The 19610-nt window shown below is 45.8% G+C and overlaps 1 protein-coding gene across 1 annotated transcript; it reads left to right on the top strand.

Annotated features, from left to right (window-relative positions):
• Positions 1–3304: 3304 nt before the first annotated feature.
• On the top strand, positions 3305–18562 carry LOC117847576 (oxysterol-binding protein-related protein 1D). The gene is made up of 8 exons (XM_034728798.2): positions 3305–3952; positions 4382–4738; positions 5650–5734; positions 14329–14780; positions 15656–15811; positions 16015–16323; positions 17394–17738; positions 18176–18562. Exons 1-8 carry the CDS (start codon positions 3557–3559, stop codon positions 18338–18340), a joined length of 2265 nt encoding a protein of 754 aa, XP_034584689.1. The 5' UTR covers positions 3305–3556; the 3' UTR covers positions 18341–18562.
• The last annotated feature ends 1048 nt before the right edge of the window (positions 18563–19610 follow it).

Below are 19610 nucleotides of genomic sequence, written 5' to 3'. Positions count from 1 at the left end.
ATCTATTAAGGCTAATTAATCCATCATTAGCAAATGGTTGTTGTAGTATCACATTGTCAAATCATGGAAAATCACGGAAGACTTAATAGATTCGTCTCGCGAATTAGACTCCATTTGTGCAATTAGTTTTGTAATTAAACTATATTTAATACTCCTAATTAGTATCAAACATTCGATGCGACAGGTGCTAAAATTTAGTGGGGTATCCAAACACCCTCTTAGTTTGTTTCCCAGCTAATTAGTCCGAACAGATTGTTTTGCTGTGCCTAATATTCCTGTTCACTGGGCCTCTTGATAGAAATACAAGATAAATATGAACAGGCAATAAGATGAAAGTGTGGTTCCAGGCTGTGTTCGGTTCCGTGGTATCTCTAAACTTCCAAACAGATGAATTAAATGGAGGATGGATTAATCTTAGGGGTGACTAGAGGGAACTAAAGGTCTAGAAGGGTACCCTGCTCCTTATTATTATCCCGTTCTTCACCCGCTCCTCATTTATTTTGTGCATCGATTAGAGATATTTTGATCTTTTGTTCACCTGTTTTGATGACCTGAATTCAAACAGGGCCGTCGACTTAGTTTCCGGTTTGCGATCCATTTCGTGGTTTCAGTGCGAAACTTATCTCCACCGATCTGTCAACAAGCGCACCGTGATGTTTCGTGATTTTAATGTGAAAAACTTGCATTCCCACCATGTTGAACTGATTCATGTAAAATTCTTGTTTTCTCCAAGGACGTCCTAGCTCATGTTCGTATTCATTACAGGTACGAGTAATAAATGTTTAGCCACACCGACGTAGCTTTATCTTTGGCTCCTATATTCCGTTCACAGATTTAAATAACAAATGCTCAGCCAAACTAAAGGCAAACCACAGCGACGTAGCTTTATCTTTGGCGCCTATATTCCGTTGTTTCAAAGATTTAAATAACATATGCTCAGTCAAACTAAAGGGAAATTGAAAATTTGCGGTCACTTTGAAATATTGTTGCAAGGTTGCAACTAAAAAGTAATAAAAATACCACTAGTACAGTCATACGAGTGGCATTCTTGATGACAAGTAAAATAATCGATGCCAATTTCATAATGCCAAAAAATGCAATGATCAAAGACATAAATTTTTTTGAACGAATATCAAAGACAAATTGGAGATGGTACGTATGGGTACAATGTACGTATAAAAAGGAGTGAATACAGTATAGTACTCCCTCCGTCCCGAATTACTGTTCGTTTTGACTTTCCTAGATACATAGCAAAAAGACATAAATATATATCTAGCTGCATATCAAAATGTGTGTATCTAAAAAAACCAAAACGAATTGTAATTTAGGACGGAGGGAGTATTTATCTAAACCAAAACATCCTATCCGTGTGTCTTTTCATACCCAATGTTCTCCTTTTTGTTCTGTTATAAGCAACTAGGGCCTTATGGTCTCTTTTGTTTTAGCTTGCTTATTGCTAGATTAGAAATGTACAATTCAAAGGTCAAACAAACACCTAAATCGCAATACAAGACTACAACGATCTAATCCTTATATTGTAACAATATATAGCAATGTGAGTTCCACTAGTTTTTAAAATCTATAATATGTTTTTTCACAATTTACATACATTAGTTGTGCCACCATATATAAGGTGAACCTTTCCGCGGATTGAGATTGCAACAATTGCTAATCTTATGGACGCTTCTAGCACTTTGCAATTGCACCCAATCTCCTATTCGAAAGTCGAAACACATGGATTCTACAACTAAGGGTGTGCTTGATTTCCTTTGCTGGAATGATTTCTACATGAACTTTGAAGGATTCTAATCTCTTGGGATTCTCTGAATCAATGATGTTTGAACAGAGGGCTAGAGTTCCAAAAAAAACAAAGGGCTAGAGGTGTCAAAATCCTTAAAGGTTGCATCCCCATATCTCAAATTCCATAGGAAACAAACATGAGTCTAAACCTCATGCTTTTACAAGTTCACCTGCTCGAGGTCTCTGTTGCTCTCTCTTCAACTCCTTCATTCGAAATTCTGTGGTATTTTCATATAAGCAATGCAAGTAAATCACCTCTATCATCTTTTTACTAATGAAACGACAATATATTATGTTTTTCATGTGCTTTAAATCTCACATTAAAGGAGAATCTCACATTAATGCACGGTTAATCGAAGAAAAAAAATACCCTTAGCATGGTGTATGGGCAATTGGGCAAGGCACACGCCAAGCGCATGGCTCAAAGAACGTCTATAGATCGTAACATAGGCTATATAAAAGTCTCTATCTTCGCTACTGATTGGTGGTAATCTTATTTTGACGAAAATTAGTGGTAGCCTCAAGAAGAGCCAAAGCGCTTATAGCTCGCTGACGGTTATGCACTTGTGCTCGAATTTACTGTGCTGAGCTCGAACTTGCATTGTTAAACACATGACAAGAGCGTTGAATGCAATGCAACATACGTGACGGAGTTTAGTTGAGCCTGTCGATCCTACCGGAGGTGGTCACTGACTCCCGGCTTTGTCTAAAGCCTGCCCGTTTAAAGCCCCCGTCCGGCCATCCGTCCGTCGATCCACCAACCGCCTCCGCCGCGCGCCACCGACGCCACCCGCCCCACGCCACGGGCACCCTCCCTTCCACGTGCCCCCTGCAGGGATCCCGGCACCTGCGCGGCCCCCGCGCAGCGGATCCCTCCTCCCCAACCCACTCACGCGCACCCACGTGTCCCGAACCACCTTACGTGGCTCATCCTGGACGGGACCACATCGATAGGCCATGCCGCTGCCGTCCACACGGAATCCCGCGGGACTCACGTCGGCCTCGCCCCCACTCCCTCCCCACTGGCCGCCCTACGCCCACCTCACAACGGCGCCCGCCTAGCCAATGGCAGGTCGGCTCCACGTACGCGATGGACCCACACGTCAGCGTGAAGGCAGCCGTCGCGGGGCATCGTGCCCGCTTTGCCTTTGGGCCCCACCCGCTGCTGCCGCTGTCTGGGCTGCTGCTGCTGCCGAGCTGCGCTGCTCAGCGACGTTAATGGATCGCCCACAAAAACAAAAGGGGCCAGCTCCGCCACTGACGCGTGGTCCCGTGGGCCCGACCCTACGCGCAAGGACCCCCTAACTGTGTCTCCGTCCGTCTCACTCCTCGCCGCCGTCGTTCCCAGCTGGACCCACCACACTCCCCCCTCGCTCTCACTGACATGTGGGCCCCTTTCCAGCGTGGACCCACTTGTCAGTTGCGCGAGTGGCGCTGCCCGCACCAAAAGCTACCCCACCACGAGAACCCATCCTCCTACCGCTCGCCTCGCCTCCCCTCCCCTCCCTCTCGCTGAGATAGCTTTGCTGGCCTCTCTCTGCTGCTGCTGCTGCTGCCGTCGCTATTATTAATCGCCATCAAAACACACTACCAACGCCGCGGCACTGGCCAGTACTCCCCCTACCACTACGCTGCTGCTGATGCCGCGGCGATCTCAATGCCCGAGCGAACCCTAGGCGCCGGAGGCGGGCGGCGCGGGGCGGTATCCTCCGCCTGAGCGGGGAGCGGGCCCCCGATCCGCATCGGCGGCGTCGCGATGAACCCGCTCTGCTGCATCGCACCGGTCTCGCTCGAGCACGCCGCGGACCACCTCCACCAGCAGCCACCGCGCATCCTCGCCGCCGCGCCGCCGCCGCCCCCGGCGCAGCCGGTGGCCCCGGCGGCGGTCGCGGGGGTGCTGCACAAGTGGGTCAACTACGGGAAAGGGTGGCGGTCGCGGTACTTCGTGCTCGAGGATGGGGTGCTCTCCTACTACAAGCTCCGCGGCGGCGGAGCGGGAGGCGGGAGCGGCGGCGCTGGGGAGGCGGCCGTGCCGTCGCCCGCCTTCGCGGCGGCGAGGGTGATCGGGGAGGGGGGCGCGCTGCGGCGGGCGCGGGAGGAGGCCGCGGCGGCGGGGAAGCGGTGGAAGCCATTCGGCGAGATACATCTCAAGGTACGGTGCGGTGGTGCGTCGGATGTGCAGCGGCTGGTTTTAGCATTAGCATTGCGTCGGATTGGGTCTGCTCTGCCCGGCCATGGGGTTGCGGCTGGGAGAAGTGAGCTTTTTGAATCTGCATTGCTCGGGTAATGATTGGGCGATGAATATTGTATTCGTAGAACTGCTGTGGGGTAGATGAGTTTGCTGTTAAAAGCAATTGAAGGCGATGGGCACTCTTTTTAGCTATCGTTTTGCCTTTTGCAATTGATGACATGTCATGGTAGGGAACCCTGGCCATAGATACGCTTGCGTCAATGCAGAAATTTTAGCCTAATGCGGGAATTGACCATAACTATGGAATTATCTGAATGATCCGGCACAATGCTGGAGCAAGCAAGACCACGATTTCTTAAGCTTATATGGATTTCCTTCTCTGGTGTTTAGGTTTCATCAATTCGTGCAAGCAAGTCTGATGATAAGAGGCTGTATATATTCAGTGGGACGAAGACATTACACTTGAGGTGTGAAACTGAGGAGGACAGGAACTCTTGGATAGATGCATTGCTGGCGGCGAAGGATCGTTTCCCGCGGTCGCTGACTAGTAATGATCTTGGTCCCATGGCGGACATTATGTTGTCCACCGAGAAGCTGAGGGTTCGGCTGCTGCAGGAGGGTCTGAGTGAAGCAGTGGTCAAGGAGTGTGAGGCTATTATGATGAGTGAGCTGCTGGAACTGCACAACCAGATAAAGTCTCAGCAGCAGCAGCATTCTATTTTGATAGACCGCCTCCGGCAATTGGAGGTTGTCTTCTATCTCTGGTTTGTTTACTTGATGATCTGATTATTCTTTTGTTGTTATTGTTGTTGTTTTGAATATTTTTTGTCGATGACTATTCAAAAACTACTAGTAGCAGGAAAATATCTCTATCCATCTTGGTGAAGTAAAAATATAAATAATGATTTGTAACTGAGCTTGATCTGAGTTGGGGATTAATATTACATGCTATCTTCTAATCAGCAGAGTACTAGCATTATTACCTTGCATAACTTTTTTTGTCTTATTGCTGCTAGCATGCTGTCATCATTGCTAGCTTCACTCTTCTTATTATTTGGTGCTGACAAGCGACAAGCATAATGAGATCAGCCAGTATCATATGCTGATATGCATGCAAGATGCAACATGTGCCTAGCATATTTTGCATGTAAAAGTTACAAACATTTTGTGAACACAAGCTATATGTGATCGAGGGATATAAGAATACTGTCCATAAATGGAATTCATTTGCATTTCCATTTTATTTACTGGAGAGCAAGTTGTGTTAAAATGTTTCTTTTTTTTTGTAATACTTGGTCTGCAGCAAAGTATGTTTATCTGTGTCTTAGTGTGACATACTTCCTCTGTTTCAAATTGTAGGTCGTTTTGGCTTTTCTAGGTTCATGGATATTATTATGCGTCTAGACATATACTATGTACGGGTGCATAGCAAAAAACTATGCACCTAGAAAAACCAAAACGACCTACAATTTGGAATGGAGGGAATAATTGATTTAGCATGTTTATTGGTGATAGAGCACATTTAAACCATATAAGTGCATCGCTGCAAACTTCCTTGAAGTTTTTTTTTGTTTAACTTATTCAAATGTTTTTTCCTTCTAAAGTGAAAGACTTTGACCATAACTTTAACGGTATGCATGGTTCATTTCTTGGTGCAGACAGAGAAAGTTGAGCTAGAGAGAACAGTTGTGCATGAGACTAAGGAGAGGGAAACACATGGTTATGCCAATGGCAGACAAAGTGGTTAGTAGTTTCATTACTCATGCTATATTAACATCGCTCATGATTTTTGCTAGCTCTTTGTTTTGCAACCTGTAACATCATCTTTCGATGACATTATTAACCTCCAGAACTTTTATGGTTGACATAGCTCTTACGGCATTTGGTGTAAAATACTTAAAACCTCTATTTGCTTCTTTATTATTCATTTGTAGCAAAATGGAAGGATTTAGCCTATGCAGCTTGACTTAGCTCCCCCACAGTTTATGTAAGCTGATCCGATAATGATAATAGTCATAGTTTCAATTGTTAAATTTATATAATTAGCCAAAGTTCCGCTAAAGAGCATGGTTAAACATCATTGTCTCTTTATTAGACATTAGTCAGGTTTGTACTGCGCAACCATTTTCGCTTTGTTTGCTCTCACCACCGAAGTACTTGTTGTACAACTGTAGCTGAATGCTCAATATTCAATATTTTTCTCAAGATGGTCTGTTCATATGTTCCAACTTTCAAAAACTGCTTCAGACAATTATCCTTCTGTAAAAATGTTTCCGTCAAATGCTTCTTCACTCTTCAGATTCTATTGCGATGAATGAAAAGAAAAAAAAGAATCTACATGTCATACCAATGTATTAAGAACTTGAGCAGTCTTGCGTGTTGGTCCCATTGTAGCTGTTCGATATTTGCTTTCCTTGTTTTATATATAAAGGCTTAAGTGCCACTGCAGTTGTATTTATATACAAGTATGTTCTGCTCTACATGTGCTAATGGCCTAATGTGTGCCATATGGGCATAGTTTTCTGTTTAGTCATCTAGTCTTGTATCTGGTATACATATTATCTTTTGTAAATAGCTAATCAGTGAAGATGGAAAGTTCGAGAACCAATACATCAATGCTGACTAGCTTATCTGCCCGTGCTTTTATTAATTAGACTGCTTGAGGTAATTAGCAAGGGAAATAGCTAGCGTCCTCCCCTCCACCCCCTCCCCCCCCCCCCCCCCCCCCCCCCCCCCCCCGCGCCCCTTGCCCTCCTCGGCACCCTTCCTCCCACCAGCCCCACGTCGTTGCCTACTCCTAGCATGGCAGCCACCCCTCCGGCTTGGTCCTCCCCCAGGCCAGCTCCTCCTTCCCAAGTGTCGGGAAGCTCCCCTCCTGCTCGTCGTCTGACAGTCAAGTCTGTGACGGCTTCTGGACGATCCAAGGTCCAGCTGTGGCTGGACGGTTCGCCTTCTTCGGTGGACTCCGACGGCCCCTTCTTATCCTTCAAGGAAGTGCTTATCAAGGGACCTTCTCTGGCGGCTGCTCACCGTCGCGCTGGAGACCTCGTTCCTTAGCTGATCTCGCCAGCCTCGTCCCTGCTAAACCCCTTTTCTCGCGTCGCGTTGGCCCCGTCGCTGGAGGCACTCCCGCCTCGTGTCGTGAGGGCCCGGTCGCAGGAGGTTCCATTTGCCAGGGTTCGCCGTGGACCGCCTCGCGTCGTGACGTGCAGGCTCCGTCACTAGAGGCGCTTCTGCCTCGCGTCATGAGAGCTCGGGCAAAGGAGGCTTCAGCTACTAGCGCTCGCCGTGGACCTGACTTTGAAGGGTGGTGGACGGTGGAGAGTTGGCGCTCTTGTCGCGTGCGCCTGCGTGTCTCTCACCAGCCTCGTCGTACAGTCCCTTCGGACCTCCAAGGTAGGTGTTTCAATTGTCTTTCACCGGAGCACCTGGCTGTTGGATGCCGCTCTCCGCCAAGGTGCTTCCATTGTCGGGTACTCGGCCACCGTTCTTACGACTGCGGACGACGGCCCTTGTCTCCACGTTCGGAACCAACCCTGGTTCGCAGGAAGGTCTGGAGGCTGGTGAGGTCCCTGGCGGTGACAACTTCTGTTCCCGTGAGCTCCATGGAGACCATACAAAAGGATGGAACTGCATCAGGTGCAACTAGACGGCGCCGACAGCGCTGTAGCCGTGGGCGACGCACCGAGGCTGAGGCTGGACAGTCATCTTCCCATGTGCCTGACCTCCCCCCCGAGGAGATGGTTGCCGGTGATGTCCCCAACTCGGCGACCAGCGAAGGGGAGCAAGCCCCGACAGTACTAGTTCGACGGATTCTTGACCATACAGTTTCAATGGCGCAGAGGGAGGAGGAACTCTCATGTGCCCTAGTGGTGACAGTGTTCGGGAACTCGCTGGATAATTCACCGGAATCCATCAAGACTACGATCGTCCAGTGTTTTGGGTTGGATGAAGAATTCGACTTTCTTCGTTTGGGCGCAGCCAGCTTCTTGATGATCTTGTCTAATGGAGATATTGCTACACGAGTCTACAATGGAGGGAGGCCGATCATTACTCAAGCCCATCGTCTGCACATAATGCGCTGGTCTCGTTTCCTTCACTCCACAGTGGCGGCGCTTCCTGTTCCAGTTGAGGTTGAACTTCGCGGCATCCCCACTCACGCCTGGGATGTGGAGACGGCAAAACAACTGCTCAATGAGTTCTGCTACGTTGGTGGGGTGCTCCCAGATGCGGCGGATCTGTTTTCCGTGTATTGGCATGGTGTGTTTCGCCGAGCTGCGTCCCCGAGAGCATGGAATTGGAAATCCTGGAACCTCCAGTGGCGGGAGCCAATCATCAGGAAGGAAAACGAAGCCTTGTCTATCTTGTGGAGGTTGCATGTTCGGTTCCTGGTCCGTTACCGCCGGCGGACGTCCCTCCACCCCTGCCTCCGGCTGACCACCAAGGGGGTCGCCGTCGTAGGCGACGGCGGTGGCGGCGAGGCTCGCCGGAGGGGCATCCGGTACAGACGATGCCCGGAATTCCCTCCAGGACGCGCTCCTCAGTGCATTCAAGGCTGGGGACAGGTCCACTCCACGAAGGGGCCACCGGGGTAGGAGAGGTTGCTGATGGGGCGTTGGCTGCGCCTTATCCCACGGCGTGCAGCGGTGACTGAGGCGTCGCCTCGCATACTGTCCCCTGTTTTGATCTCCCGGAGCGCCAGCTTGAGGGGATTCTCGAGGAAAGTGAACCCCAGGGGGATAAAGGAGCCACGGAGGAGTTAATAGTGCGTGCGGCCTCCCAAGCAGCCACCGGCAGGGCACCCGAGGGGACTTTGAAAGTTGTGCGAGTTATTGCGGCGGCTGTTGAAGACAAAGGGATTCATGAAGACAACGAGGACACGGGTGAAGCGCTATCTTTTGGGCCTCACCTTCTAGGGCCTTTTTCGGAACAAGGTGGGCTCCCAGGTGGGCCTGTTCTGCCTAGCAGGCCTTCAAAACCCCTGTTGCCCAAGGGGGACCTTCGATCCAGCAATGACCCAGTCCTAGAATGTTTCAGGGTTGGCGTTTCTCCACCGCTGCAAGCTGCTGTATGGGGTGGCGGTGCCCCTGCTCCCTCGGACGAGCACGAGGACTCACCAGCGCCCAATGCTCCCACGGCTGGCTGCGAGGCCCAGGTTGAGTCGCTCATGAGCGTGGTGGCACCCGCACCTCTTCCTGACGGCGGCGCCTCAATGGAGGACGAGCCGGCGGCGCCCCCCATCAGCGGCGCCCAGGTGGACCTGGGGTTTCCTGTGGCGCCCAAACCTTTCCCTGACGGCAGCATCCCCTTGAAGAATGGGCTGGCGGTGGCCCCCATCGGCAGCCCCCAAGTGGAGGTATTGGAGTGCCCTGCGGTGCCTCCGGTTCCTTCTCTGTCACCAGATGATGCCCCGGCCACACCGCAATTCCAGAACAGGGAGTCATCACCCACCCCTCTAAAGGTCTACTCTCGGCAGCGGCGAGGAGTCAGAATCGGGGATACACAAGCAACGGATGTAAATGCCCAGGGTAGCAGACCGCCTTCACCAATCTAGAAGCTTAACAAGGTATGCAAGCAGATCAAATCGCTTCTCCCCCTGCCAGTGATTCAGAAGCGCAGAAGGAAGTTGCCCCCGCCAGGGTCCTTGCCTCGGTGCAGCCGTCGGGTCGCTGGTGCCGGGCCTTGTTCACCAGGACCTTTGGTAACAGATGCTCAAAAGAGAGTGATGAGGCAACTGGGCTTTAGTGAAAAGGAAGTCATTGAGCCGGAAGCACAGGACAGATACTGTAAGCTCTACAATCCTCTGCTAGCTGATTCCCATGTTTATAGCCGCAATTTTTGGTTGGACCGTTGGGAGGGGGGGGGGGGGGGGACAGGTGCGACATGTTGATGTCATCACAGGCCTGTGAAACCTTGGGCTTACATCAGGTCGTATATATTGGTTAAAATGAATCCTGCTGCTATATTGATTTGTAATGCACGAAGCCTGAATCAGAAGGATCGTCGGAATTCTGTGAGGGAGGCCATTTTTTCCAGCAACGCCGATATTGTTTGTTTGCAGGAAACTAAGGTCGCCAATATGTCCCGGCGAATGGCACCAGAGGAGGTGTCCTGATTGCATGGAAGAGTAATGTGTGTCAGGCATTGGCTTCCAGGGTGGATTCATACTCGGCTTCTGTTTTATTCTCGGAACAGGAAGGCCGCAATTGGTGGTTCACTGGCATATATGGTCCACAAGGTGATGATGAGAAGATTTTATTCTTACAGGAGCTTAGAAATGTTCGAGCTCTATGCAATGGGCCTTGGCTGGTGGCTGGGGATTTCAACCTGATTTATCAGGCGGCTGACAAGAATAATGCAAATTTGGATAGGGCTATGATGGGGAGATTCAGACGCTTCCTGGATGATGCTCAGGTCATGGAGATTCCGCTTATGGGTTGTAAATATACTTGGTCGAATGAGAGAAGGTCCCCTACTCTGGTTAGATTAGACCGTGCTTTCTGCTGTTTGGGCTGGGAGAATATCTTCCCAGATTCTGTCCTGCAGAGTTCTACGGCTGGAGTTTCTGATCACTGCCCATTAATTCTTGGATTGAAGATCAGCAATAATGGGAAGCGTCGTTTCCACTTTGAGAGTTTCTGGGCTATAGTCCCGGGTTTTCCTGGAAGCTGTCAAACAGAATTGGGAGGCTCCAGTACCTTCAAATTGTGCTGTCGAGCGTCTTTTTCTGAAACTGCAGCGCCTTAGTAGGGGCCTCCAAAAGTGGGGACAGCGAAAGATTGGGAATATTAAAGTCCAACTTGGGATAGCTAAGGAGGTCCTCCACTGTCTGGAAATTGAGAGGGACTCTAGAGTCCTATCTGATAGAGAAGAATGGCTGCGCAGGAAACTCAAGCTCCACTGTCTTGGTTTGGCTTCACTGGAACGAACAATTGCCAGGCTTCGCTCTAGGATTCTATACCTCCAAGAGGGGGATGCTAATACTGCCTTCTTCCATCAGCAGGCTAGATTCCGAAAGAAGAAGAATTACATCCAAAGATTGCATGTTGGGGAACAGGTGGTAATATCACAGAAGGATAAGCAGGAAGCAGTGTTGGATTTCTATGAAAATATCCTTGGAAATGCAGTTGAGAGGGACTTTACAATTAACCTGGATGAAATAGGCATCCAGCACCATGATCTATCAAAATCTGGATGCGCCATTTTCTGAAGAAGTTTGGGCCACTATAAAGGATTTGCCTTTAGACAAGGCCCCCGGGCCGGATGGGTTTACTGGTCGATTTTACAAGACATGCTGGACTATCATCAAAGGAGACTTGTTGATGGCACTGGATGCTATTTATCGAGGCCATGTCTTCAAGTTCAGACTGCTCAACTCGGCCTTCATTACTCTGCTACCTAAGAAGTTAGATGCACTCGAGGTGAAAGACTTCCGGCCTATTAGCCTAATTCATAGTTTTGCTAAGTTGGTAACTAAGATATTGGCAAACCGTTTGGCTCCTTTTCTCCCTTCACTGATTTCTTCAAATCAGAGTGCTTTTGTCAGAGGGAGAAGTATTCATGATAACTTCATGCTAGTCCAACAGATGGTGAGGTGTATACATAAGAAAAAGGAAGCTCATATTCTACTTAAGTTGGACATCTCTAAGGCTTTCGATTCTGTCTCTTGGCCATTTCTATTGGAAGTCCTTCGCCATGTGGGTTTCGGACAGCGATGGTGTAATCTCATCTGTTTGATCCTTTCCACATCATCCACTCAGATTCTAGTGAATGGAGAACCAGGGGATTTCATATTCCATCACCGGGGCCTGAGACAGGGGGATCCTCTCTCCCCCATGCTGTTCCTGTTGGTAATGGATGTTTTGAATGCTATGGTCGAGTATGCATCTAGGGAGGCATTGCTGCGGCCTCTTGCTATCCAGCAAGCACGGCATCGGGTCTCCTTCTATGCTGATGATGCCGTTCTTTTCTTCAGACCTGACAGTTTAGACCTAAACACTATCAGACATCTTCTTGATCTGTTTGGTCATGCCTCAGGACTCCGAACCAATTTAACAAAAAGCTCAGTGTCACCAATCAACTGCTCTGATGAAGAATTAACTCTCACAGCGGCTGTTCTCTCCTGTTCTATCTAGGAATTTCCCTGTACCTACCTTGGTCTTCCACTCACTATTGGCAAACCGACCAAAGAGGTCTTTAGTGGATAAGGTGGCTAATTACCTCCCAGGTTGGAAAGCTTCCCTGTTGAACAGAGCCGGCCGACTAGTTTTGGTGAAGGTGGTTTTGACCGCTGCTCCCATTTACAATATGATAGCCATGGACCTCCCAAAATGGGTCTTCAAGGCGATAGACAAAAAAAGAAGGGGCTTTTTGTGGGAAGGACAGGAACAGGCCAATGGTGGTAATTGTTTGGTGGCATGGGAGAAGGTGCAACGGCCTCTAGAATATGGAGGTCTTGGAATCATTAACCTCGAGCTGCTTAGTTGCGCCTTAAGAGCCCGCTGGCTTTGGGCAGAGAAGACTGATCCTACCAGGCCTTGGACGGGTCTTTCAATTCAAGTCTCCAGAAACACTCGGGCTCTTTTTGATGTTGCCGTGGACGCAATACTTGGCAATGGGCAGGGTATCTTGTTTTGGACAGATTGCTGGTTGGATGGTCATACATTGGCAGAAGTTGCGCCCAATCTGTTCAGCGCTGTCCCTAAAAGATTGGCAAAAAGAAGAACTGTTGCGCAAGCACTACAGAACCGTCGTTGGGTAGGTGACATCAAGGGCGCTCTTACGGTTCAGGTGTTGTATGAGTACCTTCAGATTTGGGATGTTGTGGAAAGCACTGTTCTGCAGCAAGATTCTCCAGATCACTATAAATGGAAGTTGAGCCAATCGGGGACATATAGTAGCAAATCTGCATATGCAGCATTTTTTGAGGGATCTGTCAGGATTGGGCCTTGGAGGAGGATTTGGAAAAGCTGGGCTCCTCTGCGTTGTAAGTTTTTCATTTGGTTAGTGTTCCATAACAAGTGTTGGACCGCCGACCGCTTGGCTAAACGTGGCCTGCCTCATCCAGAGGCCTGTCCCTTTTGTGACCAAGCTCTGGAGACGATCCATCACTTACTGGTTGGCTGTGTTTTCTCCCGCCAGATTTGGGCTCTGATTCTCCAGCACCTGGGTCTCATAAATCTGGCCCCTGAATCTCCTGAGACCCGCTTCTTTGGCAGGTGGAGGAGAACTTTCGTGGCTGTTCAGAAGGATAGGCGCAAGGGCCTTAATTCTTTGATAATTTTGGTCGCATGGGAGATTTGGAAACACAGAAATGATTGTGTTTTTGAAAAGGTTAGGCCAACAATTCAGGAAGTCCTTAGGGCCATAAGCAATGAGGGAGGCCTATGGTGTATGGCAGGGGCTTCCAGGCTTCAAGAGCTACTGTCCAGGTCGCCACCCCTGGGTGCGTAGGCTCTGTACTTCTGGTCGCCTATTCATACTTCTAGTGCAGCCTTAGTTTTGTTCCTGCTGGGGTGTGTGAGTATGTGGGTGTGTGTTTTTGTACCTGGGTAGGGGCTACCCAAACCCTTTTGTTTTCTCCTACCTTAATGAAATGACACGCAGCTCTCCTGCGTAGTTCGAGAAAAAAAAGGTAATTAGCAAGCTTTAATTAAACAGTTATACAGTTTCTATAAAGTTTATATGCTTGGCTTTCATCTTCTTTAAAGCTTATCTCACGAGATATTTATCCTATTCTATGTTTTCCTTTATCTTAGATTATGTAGTCATGTGGCTTGTTTTGGTTTCCACTACATATGCCATACTATAGAATACTGTAATACAAATTATGTAATCCCGTAGGGTCCTCTAATACTGTTTGAGTGTTTTCAGCAGAAAAATAGTTCAGATGCTTCATCTATTGTTTTGTCTATATCTTTAGTAATTTGTGAGGCAGCAGTGAGTTAGATTGATAATTGGCTTATTTTTTTATTTGCATCATAACCTGTGCCTATAAGTATTTAAAATTCAAATAAAAAGAAAATTCTGACTTAATTTAGCTTATTAGGCTAAATGTGCTGGTTGTCCAATCTTAGTTACCTTATTAGGCTAAATTTGCATCATAACCTGTGCCCATAAGCATTGCTAGTTAACACACATTTGGCTTAAGTAACACATATTTGTATGGTTTGTTCCAGCTATATACACCTGGAATCCTGCATATTTTCCCTGTGTATGGAAACATGGAAGTTTGTTTGCGAAAATAAACAAGAAACTATTTTGGGTTTACTTAGTCTATTATGTCCGACACATTCTTACACTTTGAGCTTATATTTGACTGTTTACCAAATGTGCAGATTTCTATTCAGTTTTATCAGGAGGAAGTTCAAGTGAATCAGACCCTGACACTGCAAGTCAAGTGGCCGAAGTTGAAACTGAGGAAGATGAAGTAACATACTTCGATACAAGAGATTTTCTATCTGCAGAATCTTTACGAAGTGCTTCATGTCGAAGGAAGGAGCTTGTGGCAAATGGTTGCAATGGATCAGAATATGTTGGAGATTCTGTTACAAATACTGTCAAAACTACTAAATATCCCTTTGTGCTACGCAGAGATAAGCTACCAGAGCCAAAGGAAAAAGAGAAGCCTATAGGATTGTGGTCAATAATTAAAGAAAACATAGGGAAAGATCTCTCAGGTGTTTGTCTACCTGTTTATTTCAATGAGCCTCTCTCTTCTTTGCAAAAATGTTTTGAAGATTTGGAGTACTCTTACTTGGTTGACCATGCACTACAGTGGGGAAAACAGGTAGAGTACTAAGCCATTTCAACACTTCTGTAAAGGATTAATTATGTGGAAATTTGTTCTGGTGTTTCTTGATAGTTCTGTTTAATTTTGTGTAACATCTTCCATATATTTCTTCAACTACTTAATCAAACATTTTTGGGAGAAAAATCCTGATGTAGGCCAAACTGTAACTATTAGTGCGTGGGTGAGGCATTTCTTTTGGTAACTATAATTGTCTCTGGAAATCTCAGCCTAGGTGTTTTATGTGTGACATTTGACGTAATGAATTTGGTCCATGCAAAAAGACTTAACATTTAAGGCCTTGTTTGCTTGTCCAATCCTGGCCAACAAAGAACTTTAGTCCTGGATTGGGCTGAAATCCTAGCCAGTTTTGGTTAATCCAAACAGGTTATATAAGAGAGTTGAATAATTGTAGAAGCTAATGTTTAGCTCTAAATGTGTTTACTATTTTTACTTTTAGTGTTGCCCTATCATTCATTCTTTTGACCTGAGGTGTTGGCTTTGTTCAATACAGTTTCTATCAAGTGTTTCATCATAAATTTTCTGATATCATTAGAAACACGAACTTCTGCCAACATCTAATCATAGGAGAATTCAATATTGTATTATTCCACTTGCTGCTTGCTACATACTTTAGTGTCTGTTGCGGTGTGTGTCTTGTACTCTTTGGTTCACCTTCTTCTTAATGAAATGACACACAGCTCTCCTGTCTTGTTTGAGGAAAAAAAGCAAACCCCCCAGTATGGCATACAATATGCTTTTTTTAATGAAAAAATGTTACTCTTGTAGCCTTCACCTTAGCTTTAAGCACTATGCTTCTCTCCCTCAATACTTTATTTGTTGCAATATAACGATTCTTGGTAAATACAATGTAGGGTGATAGCTTGATGAGGATACTTCATGTAGCAGCGTTTGCAGTATCAGGTTATGCTTCAACTGAAGGCCGGCAATGCAAACCCTTCAATCCTCTACTTGGGGAAACATATGAAGCTGACTATCCGGATAAAGGAGTTCGCTTTTTCTCTGAAAAGGTTGCATAGCTGTTCCTGAAAATTATGAACTATTTCTGAGTAGTGTAATTCCTAGTTCCTGATATTGCGTTTGTTAGTACCATGCAAATTTTCTAGTAGTAGTAGTAACCTATAGTGCTCTCTGAAGTCTTTTGATTAAAAAAGTATTCTTAACATATATTGATTAAAAATACATTATTTTTACAAACTTATATTTATTTCAGGTCAGTCATCACCCAGTGGTTGTTGCATGCCACTGTGAAGGTAGAGGTTGGAGATTCTGGGGTGATTCCAATCTGAAAGGGAAGTTCTGGGGTCGGTCCATTCAGCTTGATCCGATAGGCGTTCTTACCCTCCAATTTGATGACGGAGAAACATTTCAGTGGAGTAAAGTGACTACTTCCATTTACAATATCATAATTGGCAAAATTTATTGTGATCACTATGGCACAATGCGTATCAATGGAAGTGGCCAGTACTCCTGTAAGCTTAAATTCAAAGAACAGTCAATAATTGATCGCAATCCACACCAGGTAGATTGGTAACTTCTACATAGAGTGAATTTACATCAAGCAAATATAGATTCTTGTGTGATATGAGCTGTTCAAAGGATCTTTTGCTTTATTTTTACATCGAAGTCCTACATTTATGATTTTTCCCAAAAAAACTGAAGATTCTAGAAGGAACACCATATATTTCTGCTTTATTTTGTTTAGGTTCTGCTATCTTCTGCCTAATATATGTTTGTTATTGCATGAAGTAGTTTGATATGTTAAAAAGAATACTGTATTGAAGGAGACAATACAGCTGCCACTGATCCTTGCTAGGAACGCACCATGTATTTTTCTTTATTTTTAAGTACTTTTATACTTTTGCTAATACCTGTCTGTTATTATATGGACTTATGGAGTAGTTTGATACATTAAAAATAGAGTACTGTGTAAAGGAGATTATACTGGTTTGCCTCAATTAAGATAATAGGTCCTGCTACTTCTACGCTGCTACAAAGCTATAACAATTTGTCTGAAATGATTCTCTTTCTTAAGCTGCATGCAGTTGAGGCTTTGTTTGGTTCCTTACCATACTTTACCACATAATTTTGCCAAAAGTTTGGCATTGCCACATTTATTGTTTTTGCCAGATTTGGCAAGAAGTTAACACCAGCCACATTCTTGCACTGAACTAAACACCAGCTGCAGTTGGCTAAACCTGTTGGCCTAAACTGTGGTGATGAACCAAACAAGCCTTGAGTGTTTTAAAATTGCAAAAAAGGAAAAAAAACCTCCAGGTTGCCCTTTAATATTTTGATATTTATAGAGAACTAGGTGATGTTTGCTGATTTATGAACCAGTTATGGAAGTTATATTTGCTGTTGCTTTCTGGACCCTTTGTTCGCTTTCTTCCATCTTAATGAAATGACATGCAGTTCTCCTGCGTCGTTCGAGGAAAAAAAAATTTGCTGTTGCTTACCTTGTTTCCCTGGGTTGAATTTCAGGGTAGGCTAATGTCATCATCAGTCTATTCTGCAGCTGTGTAAATACTTAAATGTATATTTGAACAAGCATAGGGTCTGATTTTTAAATTGTTCAAATCAATTTTGCAGGTGCATGGATTTGTGCAAGATAATAGAACAGGGGAAAAAGTAGCTATGCTAATTGGGAAATGGGATGAAACTATGTATTATGTGCTCGGGGATCCAAGTGCAAAACCCAAGGGGTATGACCCAATGTCAGAAGCGGTTCTTTTATGGGAGAGAGACAAGTCTCTTAATCAGACACGATACAACCTTTCTCCTTTTGCAATTTCTCTGAATGAATTGACACCTCACTTATTGAAGAAGTTGCCTCCTACTGATTCTCGTTTGAGGCCTGATCAAAGGCATCTGGAAAACGGTGAATATGAGATGGCAAATGCAGAGAAACTTAGGCTTGAACAACTGCAACGGCAGGTAACCAATAATTATATATGATTTGACCTGGTCTGTTTGTCATATATGTTTTCACTTGTGCTTTTTATTGCTCCATAGGCACCTGAAATTTCACATGCTGTCGTGTAGTGATAACAATTGACAGTTTCATACTATGTTCATCTCATAAATAAACTTAGGAATGCAATGTGGATCTGATGTTCATCTCTTAGTGAATCTTTTCTATCTGAATTGTATCAGTACTGATCGGCTTGGATTGATGAACTACAGTATTTCAGCAAATTAAAAATTGATGCAGTAGCAGATCTTTTAAGACTGAACACAGTTATAGTTCATTATCTCAGCACAACATGATGGCAGCGAATTAGTAAAACAACTGCAGCCAGCATTCAATTATTGGGGACAGAGTCAATTCTCTGTTCTTCACTTGGTGCACCTGTAACTGTTGCACTTTGCAGGCCCGGCGACTGCAAGAGAAAGGATGGAAACCAAGGTGGTTTAAGAAGGACGAGGATGACAGCTACCGCTATGTGGGTGGATACTGGGAAGCAAGGGAGAAGGGGAACTGGGACGGCATCCCGGACATCTTTGGCCAGAACAGTGTATCCCCAGGGTTGCCGTAGCTACCCCTACCCGGCTTGTGTTATACTAGTAGCATCAGGGTTCTATGCAGAGAATATTTTGCGAGCTACATATACATGGTGAAAGAATGTCAATATTCCGAATTTCCTTGGTCTAGATAACCAAAATGTAGTGCTGAACATATGATGAAATTAGAGTAGCATAAAAGCGGATCAAGTAGGTTTAGGTTCACTCTGAAATCCGTGTTATCTTGTGGTGGCGTATGTCCTTTTTCTATACACTAGTATGGAGGCGGTCGGGATGCGGAGGGTTGGTGCGAGGTGTTCAACCGTCGCAACTCGAAGCTCCGGCCTCGCCCGCAGCGGCGTCCACGACGGTCTTAGAGCGAAGTGTTTTAACTGCTTCTCCACAATGAATCGAAGTGTTTTAACTGCTGCTCCACAGTGCTTGACTTAGGTAAGTATATTGGTGTTGTCTAATAGAAGGTCTTGTGCATTCACTTAGGTAGTATATTGGTGTTGTCTAATAGAAGGTCTTATGCATTCACATGTAACTTTGAGATGACTTAACAAATAACTTTTAGATGACTTAACAAATAACTTTTTAAGCGGATTTTTAAGAAATTCTCACGTTAATCGGAGAAAAAAGAAAAATATCTAACCACCCATGTTTCTTTGTACGTTTTAGATGAAAACTGCCAATATGTCCATCACAAATATGGCAAGCCCTTGAACGGTTTAGATGAAAACTGCCAATATGTCCATCACAAATATGGCAAGAAGCCCTCTTGAGGAGTCCAAACGTGACCAACTAAATAAATCCATCACAAATATGGCAAGAACCCCTCTTGAGGAGTCCAAACGTGACCAACTAAATAAAAAACGGTCGTACACACCAGACTATGTACCTGTATTAGGACTCCATATCTCCATGCATGTAAGGAGAGATAATCTATAGGAGCTATTCTCATCTAAAAAACAACAAGATAATCTATAGGAGCTATTCTCATCACTAAAAAACAACGATTCTTTTGGTACCGATGACATAACTAAAGTCGCCGCCGCCACACCTGTCGTAGCTGAAACGGTCGGCGAGCTGCTGCCGGCCCATCACCCCCGCCATCGCCATCATTCGGGGACCTGTATTGCCTACTGACGAGGAGCCCTGTGTAAGGATCAATATGCCTAAGAGGGAGGTGAATTAGACTTCTACAAATTTTTGCAGAAATTAAAGCCGGTTCACCTCATGTGCCTAAAACCTTAGAAAGTGTGTCTATTCTACTCGCACAAAAATTTTGCAACCTAGTTCCAA

The sequence above is a fragment of the Setaria viridis genome, chromosome 3 (assembly GCF_005286985.2).
Source record: "Setaria viridis chromosome 3, Setaria_viridis_v4.0, whole genome shotgun sequence".
Taxonomy (NCBI): domain Eukaryota; kingdom Viridiplantae; phylum Streptophyta; class Magnoliopsida; order Poales; family Poaceae; genus Setaria; species Setaria viridis.
This window is presented reverse-complemented; position numbering and strand designations above follow the sequence as displayed.